This window comes from Papaver somniferum, chromosome 7 (genome assembly GCF_003573695.1).
Source record: "Papaver somniferum cultivar HN1 chromosome 7, ASM357369v1, whole genome shotgun sequence".
Classification (NCBI taxonomy): Eukaryota; Viridiplantae; Streptophyta; class Magnoliopsida; order Ranunculales; family Papaveraceae; genus Papaver; species Papaver somniferum.
In genome coordinates, this window is record NC_039364.1 from 253,562,150 (window position 1) to 253,584,461 (window position 22,312).

Genomic DNA, 22,312 nt, shown 5'->3' on the forward strand with positions numbered 1-22,312 from the left:
TATAGAAACAACCAGAGAAACCGTCATGGCCAGAGGCACTATCAGCGCCAAGATAAAAAACAACAGTCTTTATCTCCTCCATAGTAGGAATTTCATCCATTCTCTGACTATCTTCGGAAGAGATAATATTATGATCATAATGAAATAACTCCTCATCTATGGTAAGTTCAGCAACATTAAACTTAGACTCAAAAAAAGAAACCGTATGGTCTCTAATATGTTCATAATCAGTTAGAACAGTCTCATTCTCATCCACCAATTCCAAAATCAGATTACTGCTCCTGCGAGTTCGAATATTGGTATGAAAAAAAGAAGTATTACTAACACCATTTGTGAGCCACAAGTTTCTCGACTTTTATTTCAACAAAATGGATTGTTGAGCACGAATTTCCTGAAGAGTAACTGAAGCTGCTTTGGCAGAATTGAGCTTAGAAATGTCTTCCGGATCTTTATCTGAAATACGAAGAGCAACTTCCATAGTCAGCTTAGCTTGTTTGAGCTTTGCATAAACATTGCCAAAGACCCTTAAATTCCACTCCTTCATGGCAGCCTTTAATCTTTTGAGCTTGTAAGGAAAAATAAAAGCGGGAGAGACAGAAACAGGAGCATTCCAACTCTCAATAACCATGCGCATGAAATCAGGGTGAGAAAACCACATCTTTTGCACTCTAAAAGGAGATCTTTTCGGTCTTGGGTTGGCAAAAGGAAATCCAATAAGAGAAGAATGGTCGGAAACTTCACGAGGAAGAGCTTTACACCTCCAATCCTCAAACTTATTAATCCAGGCTTCATTGATAATAGCTCTATCCAGCTTGCAAAGGATTCTACGAACACCAGATTGCCCATTAGCCCAAGTAAATTTAGAACCCAAAAAATCAGCTTCAAAGAGATCATTGTCATCCATCCAATCACTAAAATCATTAATGACTGAAGTCTGCGGTTCACGGCCTCCTTTTTTCTCATCATTACGCAACACATAATTAAAATCACCCATGACCAACCAAGGAGTATTATTATCAACTGAAGAAAGTTGTTGCCATAACCTTCTACGAGTGACTTGAAAACAACTAGCATGAACAAAGGATACCAACACACCCTCCGTTTCGATAGTAATAGCTGCCTACTAGTATTCACAACAACAGGCCTCATCATACTATTTGACCAAAAAATCCAGATGTTCCCCTTAGAAGAATCAATAGAATTATGAAAAATATCTCTCTTGTAACCATCCACATATAACCCTTGCATAAAATTAAAATTACAATGTACTTTTGGCTCAGCAATGCAAAAGATATCTGGCTTATGCTCCTTAAGTAACTCTTGTAATTTGCACCTTGCAGCATGGCGTGCAATGCCATTTATGTTCCAATAAAGAACACGCATTAAAAACTAATTTTGGAGGAGTTATTAACTAACTGAGAAGAAGTCCCAGTATTTATTCTTGGCGAGTTACCTTTTTCAACACGGTTTCTTAAATTTGAAGCTTGCAAACACAATTCAGACTCGGTTTCCGAAATTGTTTTTGAAGTTGAGTATTTTTTTCCCACCGTAGAGTTTACCAACTTTTGCATGGTTTTAATGCGTTCTCTTTGCGCTTCTTGCTCTGCCCTGAACTTAGCATCAGCTGAACTTTCAACTACATCCGGGGCAATATTAAGAACATCAAACTTGTTTTTATTAAATAAAAATTCACCAGCCATTAGTTGATCACAAAGAGGAGTTGAAGGAGCAGACCTAACAAGTTTAGGAATCCTAGTTGCAACCAAACCTGTCTTAGTTAATGGATCAGTTTCACCCACTTTTCCATTGTTAACTAAAACTGAATCTGGAACATGCGAATGCTTAGTTCTTGCCAATTCAACATAGGTAGTTTCAAAATCAGCTTTGGTCTTTGCCATATTAACCTCCAACTGCTTAGCATTCAACAACTTAGCAGCAAACTCCCGATCAACTTCTTCCTCCACATTGTTATGAACAGCTTCATGAACAACAATATTATTACCCTTCTTTTTACCCTTCTTCTTACGCTGTGCAACCTGCCATTCACCACCAGATTGCATAATTTGTGTATTTTTAACAACCATAGGCTGAATAACCTGAGGTTGAATAACTTGAGGTTGAATAACCTAAGGCTGAACAACATGAGGTTGAACATTGTGTTGTGTAACCATTTGTCGCTCATTGTTAGCTTTGGTTTGCTTTCTGCATTCCTGATCAGTGTGACCAATTAGCTTGCACTTCGAACAATATTTTGGCATCTTTTGAATTTCCACAGTCTGCCAAAAATCCAAACCCCCCACCGTAACATTGATAGTATCTGTAGCAGACTCAGCAAAATCAATATCAACAAGGACTGAAGCAAAGTGACCATACTCATGAGCTAGAGTACGCTTGTCAACTACAATTGGAGTACCAAGAGATTTAGCCATGGACAACAAATTTTTTTCCGTCCAGAACTCTAAAGGTAAACCAGGGAACGTAACCCATACCGAAGCATGGGATGTTCTTTGTTTTTCAACATCAAATCCAGGGAACCACTCAATTAGGTTTAGCTTTTGATGACCAAAAAACCAGGCTTCAGTCTTCAATAACTTGTCTTTAGCCTCTTGCGATTGTAACTTGATGGTGAAGAAACCCCTACTCATAGGGATGAATTGTACCATACCTTGACCTAGCTGCCATTGAAGTTCAAGGTCGTTTTTAACATCCTGAAAATTAACCCTTTTCAAATCCAATCGCCCAATGAGGCTAAACTTCCAAATATCACAACCATCTAAGTAGAATGATTCAGGGAGAATCACTGCAGGTTTTCCATCCTTCAAAGTTGGTTTTGGTAACGAATTGAGATCAACAGATGTTGTTGGAAGTTGTTGCTTTCCTTTCACTAGATCAGCATACGTGAGATTTCTCAAAAGAGAAACATCACTCATCTTGAATCACCAAAAGATGATTCACAGATGAAGCGCGAGAAAAAATTTGAAAAAAAAAAAGTGCAAAAACCCTAAAAATCGCCAGAGCAAAATTTAGGAGAGAGGAAGTTTTGAACATAGAACTAACTGACAAATCACTGAATATTGATAGTTGGATCAATATTCGAGTAACTGAGCAAGTATTGCTCAATTCGACGGATTACTAATAAATTACTGAATATTGATATTGATATTGATAGTTGGATCAATATTCGAGTAACAGAGAAAGTATTGCTCAATTCGAGGAATTATTTTATTGGTGACGTGACCCAATAAAATATTAATTAAAATATTGGTAGACTATCAAATATTATATAATTAATCCAGATGTTGATTGCTGGATCAACATAAATTTTATTAGTGTTTGAGCTTGCTCAGAATGATGATTTCGTGGAGCGTTTGTTCAAAACCCTAATCTTTGATCAATTGTTCGTCAATTGATGAATTATTGAAAATAGGTCATGAGTGAGGGAGGGACCAACCACATGGAATGAGGGAGTCCATGTGGCGCCCGAGTGCTCGAGTGAGCGTGCACCAGGGTCCTGAGTTTACTGATTGGTGAAAGAATGATGATTAAATGTCGGTTTCATTATTTATTAAAATAGTTCTCGTTGAGCATTAGGTAATAAAACCTAATTTATGGAGAAGTGAGGGACAGGCCAAGAAGGAATGAAACCGGTCCTTGGGTGTGGGACCAGCTGATGGTCGATTGAGAAAATTCCAAGTTGGTTGGAAAGAGTTTGGACCCAATATGAGCAATTGAGCAAATTAGGTCAAAATTATAAGAATGTGTTGGACCGGATCCTTGTAAGCCTTAGGGCCGGCCTTGGTCGGTCAAGAAAGCATGCCCGCATCACTATAATGTCCGTGTCTCAGTCCTGAGAGCTTCGGTATTTTCTGATGTGCGTTTGAGCAATATCTTGAGTTTTCAGAAGAGTTCGGTCTTTGACTGAAATTCCCGATTTTGCTCGAACGAGCAAGTAGAACTTTGCTCGTTTGATCAAAAAATTTGAAAATATTAAAGTAGTGATATTTTAATATTTGGCATGAGTAGCCTAGTCGGTCATGTGACCATCTGGGTTTTTGGCTTTTTCATGGTTTGAGCAATATTTGAGAAAATATGAAGGAATCATGATATTTTGCTCAAACGGAGGAGTTTCATGAGATGAGGGAAATAATAATTATGAAATACTAGGGATTGTAAGGTGTGGGACCGGCCACGGCTAGGGGACGGTCGGTCGGCTAGGTTGCACGGTCCCACAACGCCTTTTCCTATTTTTTATTATTTTTCATGAAACCGTGAAAATATGGAGAAACCATGAGTTTTGCTCAAACAAGGAAAATTGCTAGAATAAAGGAGTTTTCATGAGTTCATGAAAATAATAGAATAATTAAGATAAAAGAAAAAGGGCATGGGGACCGACCACGACGACATGACCGGCCGGTGGGCCCGGTCCCACAGGCACCACTTTATTATTTTAATAATATTTTCTCTCTCCGATTCGGTGTAGGATTCCTCATTTGTCCATATTTTTGAATGCTCATTCGTGCATTTGGGTGCTCGTTCCTGCATCATTGTTGAGTACACTTGCACCATTTTATGGGGCTTACTCAGTGATAGTCCATATGCCCGATTGTCTAGTATTTATTACTAATTTATGAAATTCAGTAGAGAATGATTCATGAAACCGAATAATAGAATAATAAAAGTGAGTAGTTATTTATTATCAATCCACTAGATATCTCTGGGGCCTTCGGCCTCGGCTCAACCTTGTGGTTTTATTTACATTCTTTCGTAATTACATTCTCGATTATGGATTAATTTACAGTAGCAAATATGCACTTAATATATCTCAAAAATAAATTAAAAAGTACATATATGAATTGGTGTCGTATGGTTGTTATTTTGCTTTAATAAATTAACAGTTCTCATTTATTTTTGAGCTTTTTAAAATAATGAATGTACAGATTAAGAATTAATTTAGATATGATTTATTTCATTCTTGTTCCATATTTTAGGAACGATATTGGTAATGGAATCAATTTGCAGTTGTCCATTCTCTAACAGTTGCATATGCAAATGCTTATCAGCGCAGTGCTTATTTATATAACCGGATATGATTCATTGACATGGTTAGAGTGACGTAATCTTGACATTTTAGCCCTATTTTTACTACCAAACCCAACTGCTAATGAATTTGAAGCTAATTTTTTGGTGACATGTTCTTCTTATAACTCTCTATACTTCAACCAAAAATGAGATCATTCCGAAATATATAAGACCACCATATACCATTTTGAATATCAACCGTTGAAGATTAACGGTTGAAATTAAAATTCGTGGATGGTGAAGTTTCGTATTTCAGAATACTCTCATTTTTAGAAGGAATGTAGAGTGTTATATGTCACTCTAACCATGTCAATGGATCCTATCCCTATAAGGGGAAGAATCCGATGACATGGTTAGAATGTAGAGTATTATATGAGGAACATGTCACCAAAATCTTAGCTTTACATTCATCTTCGTTCAGATTTTTTAGGAAAAAAGGCACCACCATGTCATGATAGTGTCATTCTAACCATGTCATTGGATCCTTCCCCTTATATAAATTACATAAGGAAGGCCCAAAATAAGATTTTAACATATTCTATTAGATTTTTTTGTATAAAAAGAAAAAAAAAAGCGAGGATTGCATCCTCAATTTTCTACTTTTGCAATCCTCAGTTTTCTATTTTTTTTTGCACGTACGTGTAAAAGACTACATTGATAATAATTTTGGTGTCTCAACTTTCATGGCTCAACAGCCTATTTATATTGTTCACAAACTTGACGACCACTCAAGGTACTTTCCTAACTAAGATCAAACTCTAAACATAGACACTTTCCTAATATAACTCTCACAACTTAATGTGCATCTCTCCTAAATATAGACTCTCATATATTATTTCCTAATAGTTTTACTTCTCCTTGACGACTTCCCTCCTCCATAAGAGTCAGCCTTCCACTCTCTCCATCGTCCCACTTCCACTGTCCGTGACATTAACTTCCGTCCTCCATAAGAGTAAGCCTATTCCGCTATCCGTGACATTATACTAAATCCTCCTCTACAGTTACCAAGCAACATTGAGAGTACATATTAATTCATTCCAGAAACGGCAAATAGTATTATATTTCAACCAATGATTATAGTGCTGCTATAACCGATATTTGGAATGCGATTTTAAAATGATACATTGATCATGGTTATATCCACGGTTCATTCCGTGTGATTGAGGGAAGGGTACCCATCTAGACCAAAGCAGTCCACTACTTACATTAGTGATAGAACAGATCCCCTCCCAACCATTGGATGCAACTCACGGGGATAAACTGTGGGATAAGCCACAGTCAACATGGAATCATTCATGTGATTTAACTTTGGGATACAGACCAACGCCTAAATTCCACTATCACCGGTATCAAATTAGGTAGGACTTTCTAACGGTTATTGAGAGACTAAGCAAGGATGGTCTTGCTGCTCTTGCACTCCATCCGTTCAACAGCCACAACATAAATAGAAATAATCATTTACTTGAAGTAAAAAATTTATGATTTAATGAAGATGGAAAATAGTGAAACAAAACCACCAATGGTTATTGCAGCAAAGTATATTAATCAGTAACAAAGAAAGAGGGACAATGAACTATCTTCACCAATATGGTGATCAGAACTCTTGACACTGTTAGTATCGTCAATGGGATAGTGCATAATTACTTGATTAACACTTCGTCCCATTGAAGAAGAGATTGAGCTACAGAACCATGAAATCATTATTCCTATATACGTCCAGCCACAAACGAAGTAAGAAATTAGCAAAGAAAATAACCATTTGATGCGTATGGCTATATCATACTCGGACTCGGTGCCCAAAATTGATAACTAATCATTTTCCTCTCTTTTTGAGAGAGTTAAACTTGTGAAAGAGTTTTCTTCAGAGGGTATGTCATTGCGAATTTTTTTGCTCTTTTTTATCTATAATTTTGGAGTCTACTCCACCTTGAAGGAAACTGAATTAAACCAATTTCTATCGGCGACACAATGGAAAAGCTAACATATATACAACAAAACAGTAGCAGCGTAAGCTCCTAACCCGTTGTCTTACAATCATCGTAACATACTTCGCTTGATAACTTCAATTAATCCCTATCATCAAAGTAACAGTTGAACATAATACATACTAATCATCCGGACCAAAGCAACATAATTTAGTAGAAAAATAAAAAAGGATTTTCACTTTGCTGTACAATTGTTTGTAGGAAAACAGTTTCTCAAAGATGTAGAGAACACCATTTTTTTTAAGCAAGTAGAATTATTGCATCAATTTTTCAATGTACCGAAAGAAAATGGTGAATCTTAACTTCTTGCTCCTATTCTCTTATCTCTATTTTGAATTACCCAAATAGTTTCGCTTCTGTTTGTCTCTGTCTCTGTTTTCAATCGGAATAGCTCCCCTGTGGAACTTATCGGAGGAAACATTCAAGCATGTAGGACCCAACAAATAATATGGAACATAGTTAGCCAGGGACGGGCACAACGGGCACAACAGGGTTAAATTAAGTGGTAACCGGTAAAGTATGGATTAGGAAAGGGTTAACTTTTAGACGGACTGCACAGTTTAGTTAGAGTTGAATCCGCAAGAGTTTAGGTTTGGGGTCAATACATAATCTTTACCGTCTGGATTTCCGGACGATCTCAACCACTCTTTAGCCCACATACATACACACCACCTTTCCTTAGACCATTGATAGGATCAGCCGTGGATTCGACCATGAATTCGAAATAATAAAATGAGCATTACCATCCTATGGGATCGTGGATTCAACCATAGAATCGGAGTACGAGATTATCTATTACCATTCCATGAGATTAGCCGTGGATTCGACCATGGAATGAGTAATGAGATAAAATAGATTATTTTCTAGGAATTCAGTGGTGAATGTCACGGTAGAATTAATCTATTACAGAAGACATATTAGCCAGTTAAAGCGTCATATCCGTTCTGAAAGGTGCATAGTCAGGAAACAGCGAGCGATGCCGAAGTCCTGAAGGCGTTATTGCTCTCAATCTTACGGAGAACCGCCTGGATCTATACACGGTCTCTCTACATAGTCAAGGAACGATGAGTGTCATCGACGTCCTGAAGACGTTGTTGCTCTCAATCTTATGGAGAACCGCCCAATCGTTCTTATATATAGAGGTGGGTCTCTCTATGCAGTCAGGGAACAACGAGTCACCGACGTCCTGAAGGCGTTATTGCTCTCAATCTTACGGAGAACCGCCCAATTACGTTATTCTACATAGAGGTCATGATGAAATGCGAGGTATCGAACGCTCAACTAGTGGAGGACTTTAGAGAAACATATTCATCATGGCTCGTAAAATATGAATCGTCACATGTCGGAAGCCGTGCCAGAAACATGTAATATTATGATTTTACGATTTTGATCTTTGTTGAAAATCCACCATCTACATTAAGTAAATTTGTTTTGGAAAAGGGAAATTTTTTGTGAGTTGAGTGAGTTCAAAAATCTTGACGGTAGTCAACAACCTGTCATTTAATCATGGTTTTCTGTATTTAACCAGTAACCTCGATAGTGGATTCACTCGTAAAGTGTAGTTTGAGTCTAAGGTTTAATCATTTTTCTGTTGGTGATAATCATGAATTATAGGTCCTTACCACGTAGGTGTGTATAGAGAATAAGAATAGAGTTGCCAGATGCTTATCCATATGAATCTCTATTGATTGGTTTTGTTAATAAGATCTATCACCCAAATGTCGATAAGATGTGGGCATGATAAAATTGAGTAATCTCAGTTACTTTTGTTATGTCTGGTTCGGCTTGTTTGGATGTAAGTAATCAGACCTGGAGTCAGATGTTTGGTGTGTATCCCTTTTGCAGAAATGTAAGTGTGTCTATTTTGCAATTCTTTCCGTTTTCTGTATAGAAGATTTACTTGCCAGTTTGAGAAACCATGCTCTGACTTCTGAACAAAATGTTGTATGTTGCCGATCTTGTAGATGTTTATGAAGTATTTCTTGTGCAATGTCTTTCTGTATCCCAACCCATTAGACCCATTGAATGGAGAGGTTGCGGCTCTTATGATGCGTGATAAAGCTACTTATGAGCAAACGGTTTAAGGTTTCATGATTCTTCTTATTTATCATTTGATTATATGTGCATACAACCTAATTGAATCTGCTCAAACTTGCTCTAATTATTTCTGCAACACCTTGAACTTGTATTTTCACAATGCGATTTTATTTGAGTAAATTAGTATCTCTTCTCCAATTTGTTTCTTGATTGAAAATAAAATATTTTCATTAGTTCAAGTCTGTTATTTAGTTAAAGGAACTATAGTTTGTGGCATGGTCCTTGTTTTGTTTAAGTAACCAGAAATGTAAGTCGACTGTTTAAAGCGAGACCTAATTAGTGGACTAAATTTCACTTAGAACTTGTTTGTTTGCAGCTGACTCGGCGTCTGAATCTGAGTCAACCCCTGACTCGGACCGAGTCAGCAGTCAGACCGTTTGTTTTCCATTTTGAATCAGATCTGACTCGACCTCTGATTCAGACATAACCCCTGACTCGGACTCATTTGAGTCAGGTAACAAAATATCCCTGACTCATGAGACCAAACCACTGACTCACTTATTTCCGAGTCAGATGAGTCAGATCTGACTCAAAACAAACATATCGACTCAGATCCAGATGATTCAGATCCAGACGACTCAGATGAGTCAGGAGTAAACAAACATGGTGTTAGTCTGTTAGACATGGTCAAAGCTGGCTAAAGCTGTTTTGCCAACAATGCAGTGATCAATATTAGATATGTCCATGCAATGCAAAATGAAATTGTCTTGTATGTGGGGGAACTAAGCACACCATAGAGGACGCTTTCTAGATTTTTAACACTTAAAAAAAGTGGGGCGTCATAATTGTACCGTTGGTTTCATGGAAAAACTTTGAGGCATTGGTGTGCAAAAATATCTTCATATTTTGACATCGTTAGCATTTGTTATGAATTGAAACCATATAATTTGTGGGCTGATATCTAAATATAGCCTTACAGATACTCCCGTGACTTTCTAGTATAGCATTCACCCTATCTCCTGCAATGAATTTTTTATCCAAGTCTTTATGATGAAATAGTGCGGTCACTGAATTTGAATTCAAATTCCACTAGTTGCAGTTGAACATAAGTTATTGTTCTTATCCCAAGTGGATGTATTGGTTAGCTCTTTGAACCAGTTTGCACTAATTATCTTCTGCTTCAGATCCATTTTCTTACTTCAAATTTGATTATGATCCTCATATGTTGCTTCATTATCATTTGTGATCCAGAATACTGTGAAATCGTCTGAGGAAGTTCGGAATAACGGGAAGGGTTAGCGAGGAAGATGAGGCAAGGGACAATGATCATCCCTCTAGCGATGAGGGAATGACGCGACTGTAGGTTCGCTCGAATTTGAGGAAAGTACAAACGGTCTCTCGAATTATGCCTTCAGGATTCAATGAATCCCTAACACCGTAATCGAATTCAAGGATTGTACTTCCTTGACCCGACCAAGAATCACACTGTATAAGGTTCTGGTGATGCTTTTAGAGAAGAAGAAAACAGATTGTTTTTGATGATTGTAATGGGAAGAATCCTTCGCTATTTATAGAGGGTTTCATGCCTTTTGGAGATGTCGTTTCATCTTCAACAGGCGCTATCAAAAGTCGTCATCCATTAATGGGAAGAGACGCGACTGTAGAAAAAACTGGAAACCGAATTAGGTTTTGAATTTCAAAACCAGAAAAAAAAATCTACGCCCGGATAGCGGCAAACAATATGGAAAATATCCAACATTCTCCCCCTATTTTCAAATTGAAAAAAACACAAAAAACAAAGTAAAAAACTTTTAAATCAGAGTGGCTGCATCAGGAAAGTGACTGCCTACGTACCCGAGTTGGATCAAGCCAACGTAGTTCACGCTTAGTTGAGAAATAAGTATCATTGTTGAAACTAATACATAAATGATAGGTATCTTTTGGATTTGAATCTTCACTTAGTGTAAGAAATTCAAATCCTTATCGAGGTTCAGTGGTGAAACTAGGCTTGAACCAAGTACCCCTAGTGATAAAACCGGAATCTCAACACATATTGATTTCTGAGAATAGTGTGTTATGTTGCTCGCACGTTAATGGCCATGTGATTAAACCCTGGATTCATGAGTCTTCTTTAGAGAACGGTCTTTTTCTCTTAGGAAACGGCCTGATTTCCATACTCATATAGGTAAGTCTCGAAGGTGTTTCTGCGAGATACCTTGTGATAAAAGTTAGACTTATTAAGGACTTTCATCCATCCTTTTTTCTTGCAGAACCCAGCATAATTAGAAATGGGAAGTTTTATATTAGTGCTCTATAATCACCTCCATAACTTGTTGGTACCACATTGAACCTTGTTTATCCTTTCCAAAACATAGGTTGGGTTTCTGCTATGGGCGATCAAACTTCATTCACAGACCTTAGTCTCATTTCCTTACATTTTATTGAACCAATGCCTTTGGTAGACTTTTTGTAAATGGATCTGCCAAGTTCTTACCTGTTTCAATATAGTTTACTGCAACTACTCCTCTCTTGAGTAATTGTCTTACCATTTGATGTCTAATACTTGCATGTATAGACTTTCCATTATAAGTCTTGTTAGAGACATTATAGATAATGGCTTGATTATCACAATTAATCAAGATCGTTGGAAATGGCTTCTTCCAAAATGGGATTTCAACAAGTAAGTTTATAAGCCATTCCGCCTCCTTACATGCATCAGTTAACGCTATCAATTCTGACAACATCGTTGAGTCAGAAATACAAGTCTGCTTCTTGGAACTCCAAGACACAGCAGCACCTCCTAATGTAAATATCTATCCACCAGTCGACTTGGATTTGGATTCTACATTGTTCCACGTAGCATCACTGTATCCTTCTAATAAAGCGGGATAGCCTTGATAATGCAAACCATAGTCAATGGTTCCTTTTAAGTAATCCAACACTCTTGAAACTGCTTTCCAGTGTTCAACTCCTGGGTTACTTGAGAAACGACATAGCAATCCCACGTCATGGGTTATGTCCAGTCTTGTGCATTGCATAGCATACATAAGACTTCCAATAATACTAGAATACTCAAGTGGTGCATGAGTACGCCCAGTATTCTTCATTAACTTTATAGTAGGTTCTAAAGGGGTAGGGACTGGTTTGTCATCAAAATGACCATACTTCTTGAGAAATTTCTCAATGTAATAAGATTGGGTTAAAACCAACTCATCTCCCTTTCTTAGGATTTTGATTACCAAGATCACATCAGCCCCCCCTAAGTCCTTCATATCAAAGTTAGAGTTAAAAAACTTCTTTGTTTCTTCCGCACGAGATATGTCAGATCCAAAAAAAAACATATCATCAACATACAAACAGAGAATCACACATCCAGAACTATCATGCTTACTATAGATACATTTATCAGCATCATTCACGACAAAACCATGTGACAGAGCTACTTTGTCAAACTTCTCATGCCATTGCATGGGAGCTTGCTTCAAGCCATAAAGAGATTTTACCAACTTGCAAACCTTCTTTTCTTGGCCTGGCAATATGAAACCTTCGGGTTGTTCCATATATATCTCTTCTTCTAAATCACCATTTAGAAAGGCGGTTTTGACATCCATTTGATGTATAATTAACTTCTGTGTAGAAGCAAGTGCAATTAAAAAACGAATAGATGAGATGCGAGCAACAGGAGCATATGTATCAAAATAGTCAATTCCATGTCGTTGTTTATAACCCTTAGCAACTAGTCTGGCTTTAAATTTATCAATGGAACCGTCTGCACTCATTTTTCTCTTGAATACCTATTTACATCCTATAGGCTTGACGCCAGGAGGTAAATCACAATATATCCAAGTACCATTAGACAAAAGAGAATGCTTTTCATCATTGATAGACTCTTTCCAGAAAATAGTATCTCTGGAACTCATTGCCTCAGCATAAGTTTTAGGGTCATCATCAACATGCATTACATATATAGTCATACTAAGAATTCCATTCTTACTACCTTCTACAAGATATTGTACCCATTATGGACCAAAGCTTGTCGCTTTCCTTTCTCTCTTACTTCTTATAGGTTCGATATCTTCTACAATTTCAAAAGTATCTTCTATGTCTCGAGTAGGAGCAAAATGTTCATCATTGTTATTACTCTCTACAGATTCTAGACTAGGTGACAACGGGTTTTCTATGGGTTTCATTTGGGAACTATTCCTATTCAAGTTCTCAAAAAATTCCACATCTACAGATTCTATAATCTCAAAAGTATCAAGGATTAAAAATCCGTAAGTAATATTGTTAAGTGAATAACCTACAAAAGCACATTTATACGCCCTATTTCCTAACTTAGGTCTTTTAGGATCATGCTTCCTAACATATGCTAAACAACCCCAAACCTTAAGTCTTTTCAAATTTGGTTTTCGTTTAAACCATAATTCATAAGAAGAAATATTCTTCTTTTTCAAAGGAACTCTATTCAAAATATAACATGCAGATAACATAGCTTCATCCCACAAGGAATTAGGAAAATTAGACCTAATAAGCATAGCATTAACCATCTCAACCAAAATTCTATTTTTCCTTTCCGCAATACCATTTTGTTGAGGTGTATAAGGTGCAGTAAATTGATGAATTAAACCATGCTCTTGACAAAACAATTTAAATTCATTAGGAAAATACTCACACCACGATCAGAACGTCAAATCTTAATTTCCTGTCATAATTGTGTTTCTACTTCTGCTTTGTATATTTTGAACATATCAAAGACATCATCCTTAGATTTCATCAAGTAAGTATAAGCATATCTAGTGCAATCATCAATAAAAGTAACATAGTATTTGTTTCCACCACGAGTCATATGATTTTTTAAATCACCAACATCACTATGTACTAATTCAAGCAAGGAAGAATTTCTAACTACAGACTTAAAGGAAATTCGATGTATTTTTGCTTGCACACAGATTTCACACTTAGAGATGTTATCAAAATTGTAATCAGAAATTAATCCTAATTTTCTCATGTTTCTAAGGGAACCATAATTCACATGTCCTAATCTACCATGCCATAAATCAACGGAGTCAATAGTATAAGAAGAACCATTATTTATTAAATTAAGATTAATCATCTCATTACAAGAATATCCTTGTCCAACAAATACACCATTTTTGGACAATACAAACTTACTAGACTCATAAGTCGTCTTGAATCCGGCCTTCATAACAAGGTCTCCAGAAATAAGGTTTTTCACAATGTCAGGGACATGTAATACATTAGTAAGAGTAACAGTCTTTCCCGAAGTAAACGAGAGATCAATAGTGCCTTTTCCAATCACTTTGTTGTGTAAGTTGTTTGCGGAGACAACTTCGTTTCCTTCGCCAGTAACCGATTTATATGTCTTGTAAAGACGTCTATCTTTACAGATATGGACAGTTGAACCATTGTCGTACCACCATCCACTCTCATTGTTAGAAACGACATTGGAGGGTTGCACTACAATAACAAGTTTTTCATCGACCATATTTGCCTCCTTTTTCTTTCCTTGTTGTTTCTTTTTGAGACGACAGTCACGAGCAATATGACCGGGTTTATCACAGAAGTAGAACTTTCCCTTGTTCTTACTCTTCTTTTTGGGATGTTGCTTCTTAAACTGAGTATCATTATTAGGTTTCAAAGCATTTGGTGTCTTAGAAAAATCTACAGTATTAACCTTAGAATGATCCTCAGTTTGCTGACTATCCTTAATTTCTCATTTACGAGAGTCTTCTTCAATACGAAGATGACGTTGTAAACCTTCTAAATCATAGTCAGTTTCGGCATGCTTAAGTTTCTTTTTATAACCATTCCAAGAAGGAGGAAGACGAGAAATAATGACTCCGACAACAAAGGCAGAAACAAGTTCAATTCCAGCATCCTTAAGATGATTAACAATGAGTAAAAGTTCACTGACCTGGGAAATAATTGACTTACTGTCGACCATTTTAAAATCCATGAAGTTGCAAATTAGGAATTTCTTGTTGCTTGCTTCAGAAATCTTGTATTTGTTGTCAAGCGTAGTCCATAATTCCTTTGTAGACGAAATACTTCGATGGACCACGAAGAAACGACACATAAAATCATCTTCCTGACGCTTCTTTCTTCTGGCCTTCAAATCATCAGTGTCTTTGTCTGATGGTGCAGGAATTTCATCCAAACCGTCTTCAAGTATGTACCACAACTTGATGGTGATCAGGAAAAACTTCACAGTCTCTTGCCAACGAGTAAAATTATCACCATCAAAACGTTCCAATCGAGTTAGGGTTTGGTTCATCACTTGCAGAGATTGAGCAGTAACATTTGAATTCGAAGATTCACCCTCCATTATCGAAATTTATTGTCTAAAACTATTGGAAAATTGGGTTAAACTAGAGGGTGAAAAAACATAAACAAAAGAATGATGTACCCCTGACTTCAAGGCTCTTTCGATTCTTTCAGATAATAATTCGACCTTTCCCAATAAATTGGTAAGTACAAACGGTCTCTCGAATTATGCCTTCAGGATTCAATGAAGCCCTAACACCGTAATCGAATTCAAGGATTGTACTTCCTTGACCCGACCAAGAATCACAATGTAAAAGGTTCTGATGATGCTTTTAGAGAAGAAGAAAACAGATTGTTTTTGATGATTGTAATGGGAAGAATCCTTCGCTATTTATAGAGGGTTTCATGCCTTTTGGAGATGTCGTTTCATCTTCAACAGGCGCTATCAAAAGTCGTCATCCATTAATGGGAAGAGACGCGACTGTAGAAAATTCTGGAAACCGAATTAGGTTTTGAATTTCAAAACCAGAAAAAAAAATCTACGGCGGAAGGAGCTATGCCCCCGGATAGCGGCAAACAATATTAAAAATATCCAACGGTCTATATCCAGAACAAAATCTCGTCTATCTTCGATCCGTCACAGGAACAAAATCGTTGTTTTATTTTAATGTGATCTTCTTCTTGCTGTCAGAAGTGTTAATGAATGAATAACCTTGACAAAAGGCACAATCCTAGAAAAGGTACATATATACCCAAACAATATTATACTTTACCCTTTATTTTGTTACTAGCGTCTAGCTATGGTACCTGTTTTAAATTATATGACCGCCAAAACTAGTTACCCATTACATTTTATAGTACCATGAAAGATTAGGTACCTAGTTTTATTTATAGGTCCGTGGTTGAGAGGTACCCAACTGATTTTATACGACAGTTTGAAAGACTAGCACTACTTTGCTTATAAAGATGTAAACTTTGCGGCAAATATTTTGGCAAAGCGAGGCTGCTTTCTCTTGACAGTGATGTGTTCTTCACCGGAAATAACCCAATGTCCACTGGGTAAATCAAAATTCATACTACATGTGCACATACTCTTTGCCTCATCCAAGCCCACACCTTAATTGTATCACTTGCAGCTCAAGCAGTCACAAAACTTTCAGAAGGGAAAATATACTCTTTACTCCCACCAAAGTTTGCAATTGGGGCTGGTGATCTGGGTACAGAGATGGGAGGGTTTAAACATGGTGGTTATGAAGACTTTGGTGGACTTGCCATTGGTGCATTAGATGGTGAAAGAGAGGATTTAAATGGGTTAACAACTGAAGATGGTTATGGTAAACAAAAGGAAATTGGTGGTGTATATACTGGAGATGAAGATGAAGGTCTGGAGTTCTAACAAATAAAACCATAAACTCTTGTTTTTTTTAACACAACAACCGTATCTGAGCAACAACAATCAAATATGTAAATCTTGGCATTTTTAGGAAAATAAACTAGTTCACAAACCTGAAAATAAACCTCAATTAAACACAATTGTCTCTATCAACAACATAAAACAAAAACTTGTTTCATTCATGAATTCTTGAAGAACTAATGAAAGAGTAGAAGAAAAAAAAAAATCAGAAACATAACTTGAAACCTAATATTTCAACTCAAGAATTGATATTCATCACTGTCGAAATTAGAGATAGAGAACAAAAGAAAACGATATTTGCTATTGAATCAAAAATGACTGAAAAAGTATACCATTTTTGATTCGTTAGTAATATTGAACGATAGTATTTGATAAGCTTTAAACCCAAAGTGCTTTTGCAAGATATATAGAAAAAATCAGAAATTGAGAGATACCGTTACCATCAAAAATGGGGATAACTACGGTTCTCAAACGAAACCATTTTGCCAAACCCATATAAAGGCTAACTATGGTTTACGAAGTAACTATGATGCAGGGGTAAACCTGAAATAAAAAAACCAAACTTAACAATTACAGACGGACAAACTCAGTTGTCCTTTTATATGGGTTGCATTAAATGTTGGATGGATCGGTGGGAAAATCCAAACGTTAGGATTTTGGTGAGAATTGCTCTATAGTTTTCACTAGTAGAATCCTCGAGTTTATAACCACTAGTGCGGACCCAGAGGGGGACAAGTGGCTCCTGACCCAGCCACTCGATTTTGTGTGTCAGGGAACTCAAAAATCAAAGGGTAAAAAACGGTTTAGTCCAAAAACACGCTAAGAAATACGGATTAGTCCATCCCGAATTAACTAGGTACAGTTTAGTCCAAAAGTTATTTAAAATATGGAAAATACACAAATAACCTTCCTGATTTACAATTTAGTCCAAATATTTACAGTTTAGTCCAAAATGATTCATGATGATGTCAATAATTTTAAATAATATAAAAAATATTTAAAAGCCATTTATCTTTCGTCCAAATTCATAAACTATATATATTCGGAAAGCTCTTTCCGAAATCTACAAAAAGAGTACCCATATGACTATATAATTTTCAGTTTTTAAATTTTTTAATTATCATCATGTACAAAAAAAAAAAAAAACACTCATGCACAAAAAGTTCATAAGCTTATGCAATCAGTTTTTCACATGTGCAGTATTTTGTACACGCTTACGAAACATATATGAAATTAGTCACTCATACACACACTCGAACCTACTTCTTCATGGGAATTACACTTGTACACCAATGGTACACCCCTGCAAAACATGCACAAAACCAACTATTCATAACCACACACAAATCTACTTTTTCATGGAAAATACACTAGCACATTAATATGTAAACCCTTGGAAATCATGTATAAAATCGATCATTCATGACTACACCCAAACCTATTTTTTCATGGGAATTACACAGGTGCACCAATACGTACACCCCTCCAAAACATGCATAAAATCGACCAAGATATGACCAAACACAAATCTATTTATTCATGGGAATTACACCGATGCACCAACATGTATACCCCTATACACATGCATAAAATCGATTATTCATAACCATACACAAACCTAATTTTTCATGGGAATTACATAGGTGCACCAATATGTACACCCCTCCAAAACATACATAAAATCAATCATTCATAACCACGCACAAACCTCTTTTTTTCATGGAAACTACATAGGTGCACCAATATGTACACCACACCAAAACATGCATAAAATCGATTATTGATAACTGGACAAAAACCTAGTTTTTCATGGAGATTACACAGGTGCACCAATGTGTACACCCCTAAAATACATGTATAAAATCGGTTATTGATAATCGAACACACACCTTCGTTATCATGGGAATTACACAGGTACACCAATATTTACACCACTGTAAAACATGCATAAAATCGATCATTTATAACACCAAGACCTATTTTTTCATGGGAATTACACAACTGCACCAATACATACACTCCTAAAAAAACATGCATAAAATTGATTATTGATAACTAGACACAAACCTACTTTTTACATAGGAATTACATAGGTATACTAATATGTACGCCCATACAAATACCTACTTTCTACACCCTAAACAAGTTTAGGCTAGGAGGTAAAAACATTTATGAAACACAACCATGAACAAGCAATGGCGACGGCTGCCAAATCGCAGCTTCTACTAAATCCACTAACATTTGCTTACAGTAAGACGAATTCCACAAAAGTGATATTTCGGATTCTAGTAACTGATTACTCAATAAACTATACTAGAATTTTCAAATGTACTGTAAAGCTAATATTTGAACAAGGACAATAGAAACTAAAACATAAAGGATGTTATAGTCATTAAATTTGGGCATGATTTTCATTATCAAACCGGTGGTTAGTAAAAAAGAGAAGGAAAAAGAAACAAGAGACTTATTATGGAAATTTTTTCTTTCTCTTATATTTTCTCCTTAGTCTCAGAGGCAGTAAAAACTATAACACCTGTTGCATTATGGAAATTTTTTCTTTCTCTTATATTTTCTCCTTAGTCTCAGAGGCAGTAAAAGCTATAACACCTGTTGCATACTTGAAGCAACAACCATTATTACACCTCCACCAAAAATAATGGAGGCTATCTTCTCCCTTCCACTTGCAATTATCTCTGTGGTATCCTTGGCTTTGACTTGGGATAGAAGAAGCTAATCTTGTCGTCATCAACGTCAGCTCCAACTACAAAATAAAGACAACGCTCAATAGACAGATTTAATATTGAATGCTGGAATATGACAACGGTACAAGCAACATAAGAGACGCATGCACATACACAACGTACGTCGAAAAATTCTAGTTTGAATAAAATGGGAAAGTGATAATGCTAACGATCAACAGGTGTACAACTATGTGCACAATAACGATCAACAGGTCTACAACTACGTACACATTAACAATCAATAAGTATACAACTATGTACACATTAATGGCAGCATGTGTACAATAATGTACACATATGTACCCAGATAATGTATACCCAAATGATCCAATAAGTTCGTTGATTCAAATCCCTAAATTTAAACGTGTTGATCAACACTTTACACATTAGTGCTTTCCCTAATTTTTGGTTTGTATACATGAGATATAGTTATGCAACTGTACCACTATGTACACCTAAATAATAAACATGTGGACAACTACACCTAAATAACATAACATGTGTGTACAACTATGTATACATAAGTGATAGACACATTTTTGTGTCTACTTTGTCCTCAATGTATGTATTGTTGGAACTCTATTTTTGTACTAATATTGTGTTTTTTTAGGAAATAAACATTTTTGGAAAATTCGGCTCGAAAAGTTGATTTTGGCACCCGGAGGACAAGTGTTATTCAGACTCTCTCTTTTGGATAAGGGGTAACCTAATTACTAAGGGGCACCCCCAAGACATCTGCTATTCGCACCCCAGTCCAGGATAGGGGGCATATCATCTTCAACCTTTTGAAATTCAAATTTTGGCGGGAAAAAATTGTTCTTGAACTGCCGTGACTAGGGTTGAGGATTTGAAGGTGTTCCAGTGAGATTCAACGGCCCAAATTAAATGGGTTTGTTCCTAGGGCCTAGACAGAGCTGGTATGGGTGTTGGATTCAGTCAAATTTGGTTAGATAATCGGTGGGAATCAAAACAGGGAAGATATTCTCAAATAGGGAAGATATTCTATTCTTGGAATTGTTGGATGGAAGAGACGTGCATGGGTTAACTCTATTGGCTGGAAACTTCTCCTACAGCTCAGAGATGATGCGTGAAAGAGATAAACCAGGAAACAATCCGTAACAAATCAGAGAAATAAATAAAAAATATTTCGGAAAATATTCTTTTTATGGCCGGATATTCTTGGAGTTATTACAAGGATTGGAGTGACCTGTTGTGTATAAATAGGTCCCTAGTGTCGAGCAGAAGGGGCTAGCGAAGTTTAGAGAGAATTGGGAGAGGTTGAGAGCACTACAGAGCAAGAAAATCCAAGTTGCAGAGATTCTGGTTCTGCTACTACTGTTGTTGCTGCTGCGAGGAGGAAGAACGTGAAGAACAAACTCTCCAAGACCGTCGTTTATCAACAGTGACATCGACTGTCATCTGTGGGTCGTAGTTTCCCAACGACAACAGCACTTTAGCTCTGTCGTTGACTCTGGACGCCTTCTGTGGGTCGCAAAATCCTGTTTTACATCATTTTCTTGTCTTTCTCTTCATAGTAAAACACTTTTGAGCATCAATGAAATATTTTGAGAGGTTTTCCAACATGATGAGCGGCTAAAATACCTGGTGACTGAGGCGACGGAGGAGCTATTCACTCATGTTTGATTGGTAAATTCATTTTATAATTTTTTAATTATTTATTTTATTTAATTCACTTGGATCAATAAAATAAAAGATAAAATTGGTTTTCTTAATTAGTTGTGAATCAGTTTGATGTTTTATGCTTAGAATTAATTCTTTGATAAATCATGCATAAGGATTACAATTTAATATTTGGACACCTTATAGATTAATAAGTGATTTAATGGAAAAAGAGCTAGATAATAATTATGAAATATTTTTGTAACCAATCAACTTGAAGTAATAGTGAATCCGGAGCCTTAGTCCATTTTAAATCTTGACATCACTCTTTGAAAATTAATTTGCTTTAATTTTATTTAAATCTAAAAAAAAGTTACCTTCACAAGTTCGAAAAGAACCAGTTTTCACCACTATCTACAACGACTTTTGAAAAAACATCAAATTTTTGGCGCCGCCGACGCGGACCTGTGCTTAGGTAGAATTTTTTTTAGGTTTATTATTATTTTTTTACTATTATTTGTTCCTTTTTATGTTTCTTTTTTTGTGTTTGATTTACAGGTTCGAAGTGGAATACTAAGGACTTGGGAACAAAAAGCTTAAAGCTAAAAGCTAAAAGAGAAGAAAAAAAAAGACATAATTTTTTTTTAGGATTTAATTTTTTTATTATTTTTTTTGTATATAGCTTTTATCTATTTTTTTTAGAATTTTTAAATAGACTTTATTTTTCATAATTTTTTTAATTTTTGGACTTTTTAATTGGACTGGACATTTGGACTTTAATTTTTTTAACCCTACGGAAGGGTATTATTAAAAAAGAAAAAATTTATATAAACTGTGTGCAGGGAAGGACGACGATTACTATATCGTCTCGGCCCCTCGGTTTCGTACATGACATAGGAGTTGTGGCCCGAGTCGACTTCAACGGTTCATCCCCCGTCTGGTACGGGAGGTAAGTCCATCGAAACACCCGCGAATCTCCTGTCAGCGGGTTTACTGTATTCCTTAAGGTGATTCATTGATTGAGGACGAATTTGGACTGTTTTTAAATTCCTAGTAAAGGGCAAGGCCTGGCCAATGCAAGATAAGGGTTCGGATTTCATCACCGCTCCCTTCTTGCCCTCCTTAGGAAAACGAAACCTAACGCGAATCCA

The 22,312-nt window shown here is 36.3% G+C and overlaps 1 protein-coding gene across 1 annotated transcript; it reads right to left on the reverse strand.

Annotated features, from left to right (window-relative positions):
• Positions 1 to 2,126: 2,126 nt before the first annotated feature.
• Positions 2,127 to 2,930, reverse strand: LOC113296362. Its single transcript, XM_026544670.1, has one exon. The coding sequence runs from the start codon at positions 2,928 to 2,930 to the stop codon at positions 2,127 to 2,129; it is 804 nt and encodes a 267-aa protein (XP_026400455.1).
• Between the last annotated feature and the right edge of the window lie 19,382 nt (positions 2,931 to 22,312).

What these genes read in the sequence shown, in the direction of transcription:
- LOC113296362 (XM_026544670.1), bottom strand. Translation starts at nt 2,930, where the DNA reads ATGAGTGATGTTTCTCTTTTGAGAAATCTCACGTATGCTGATCTAGTG.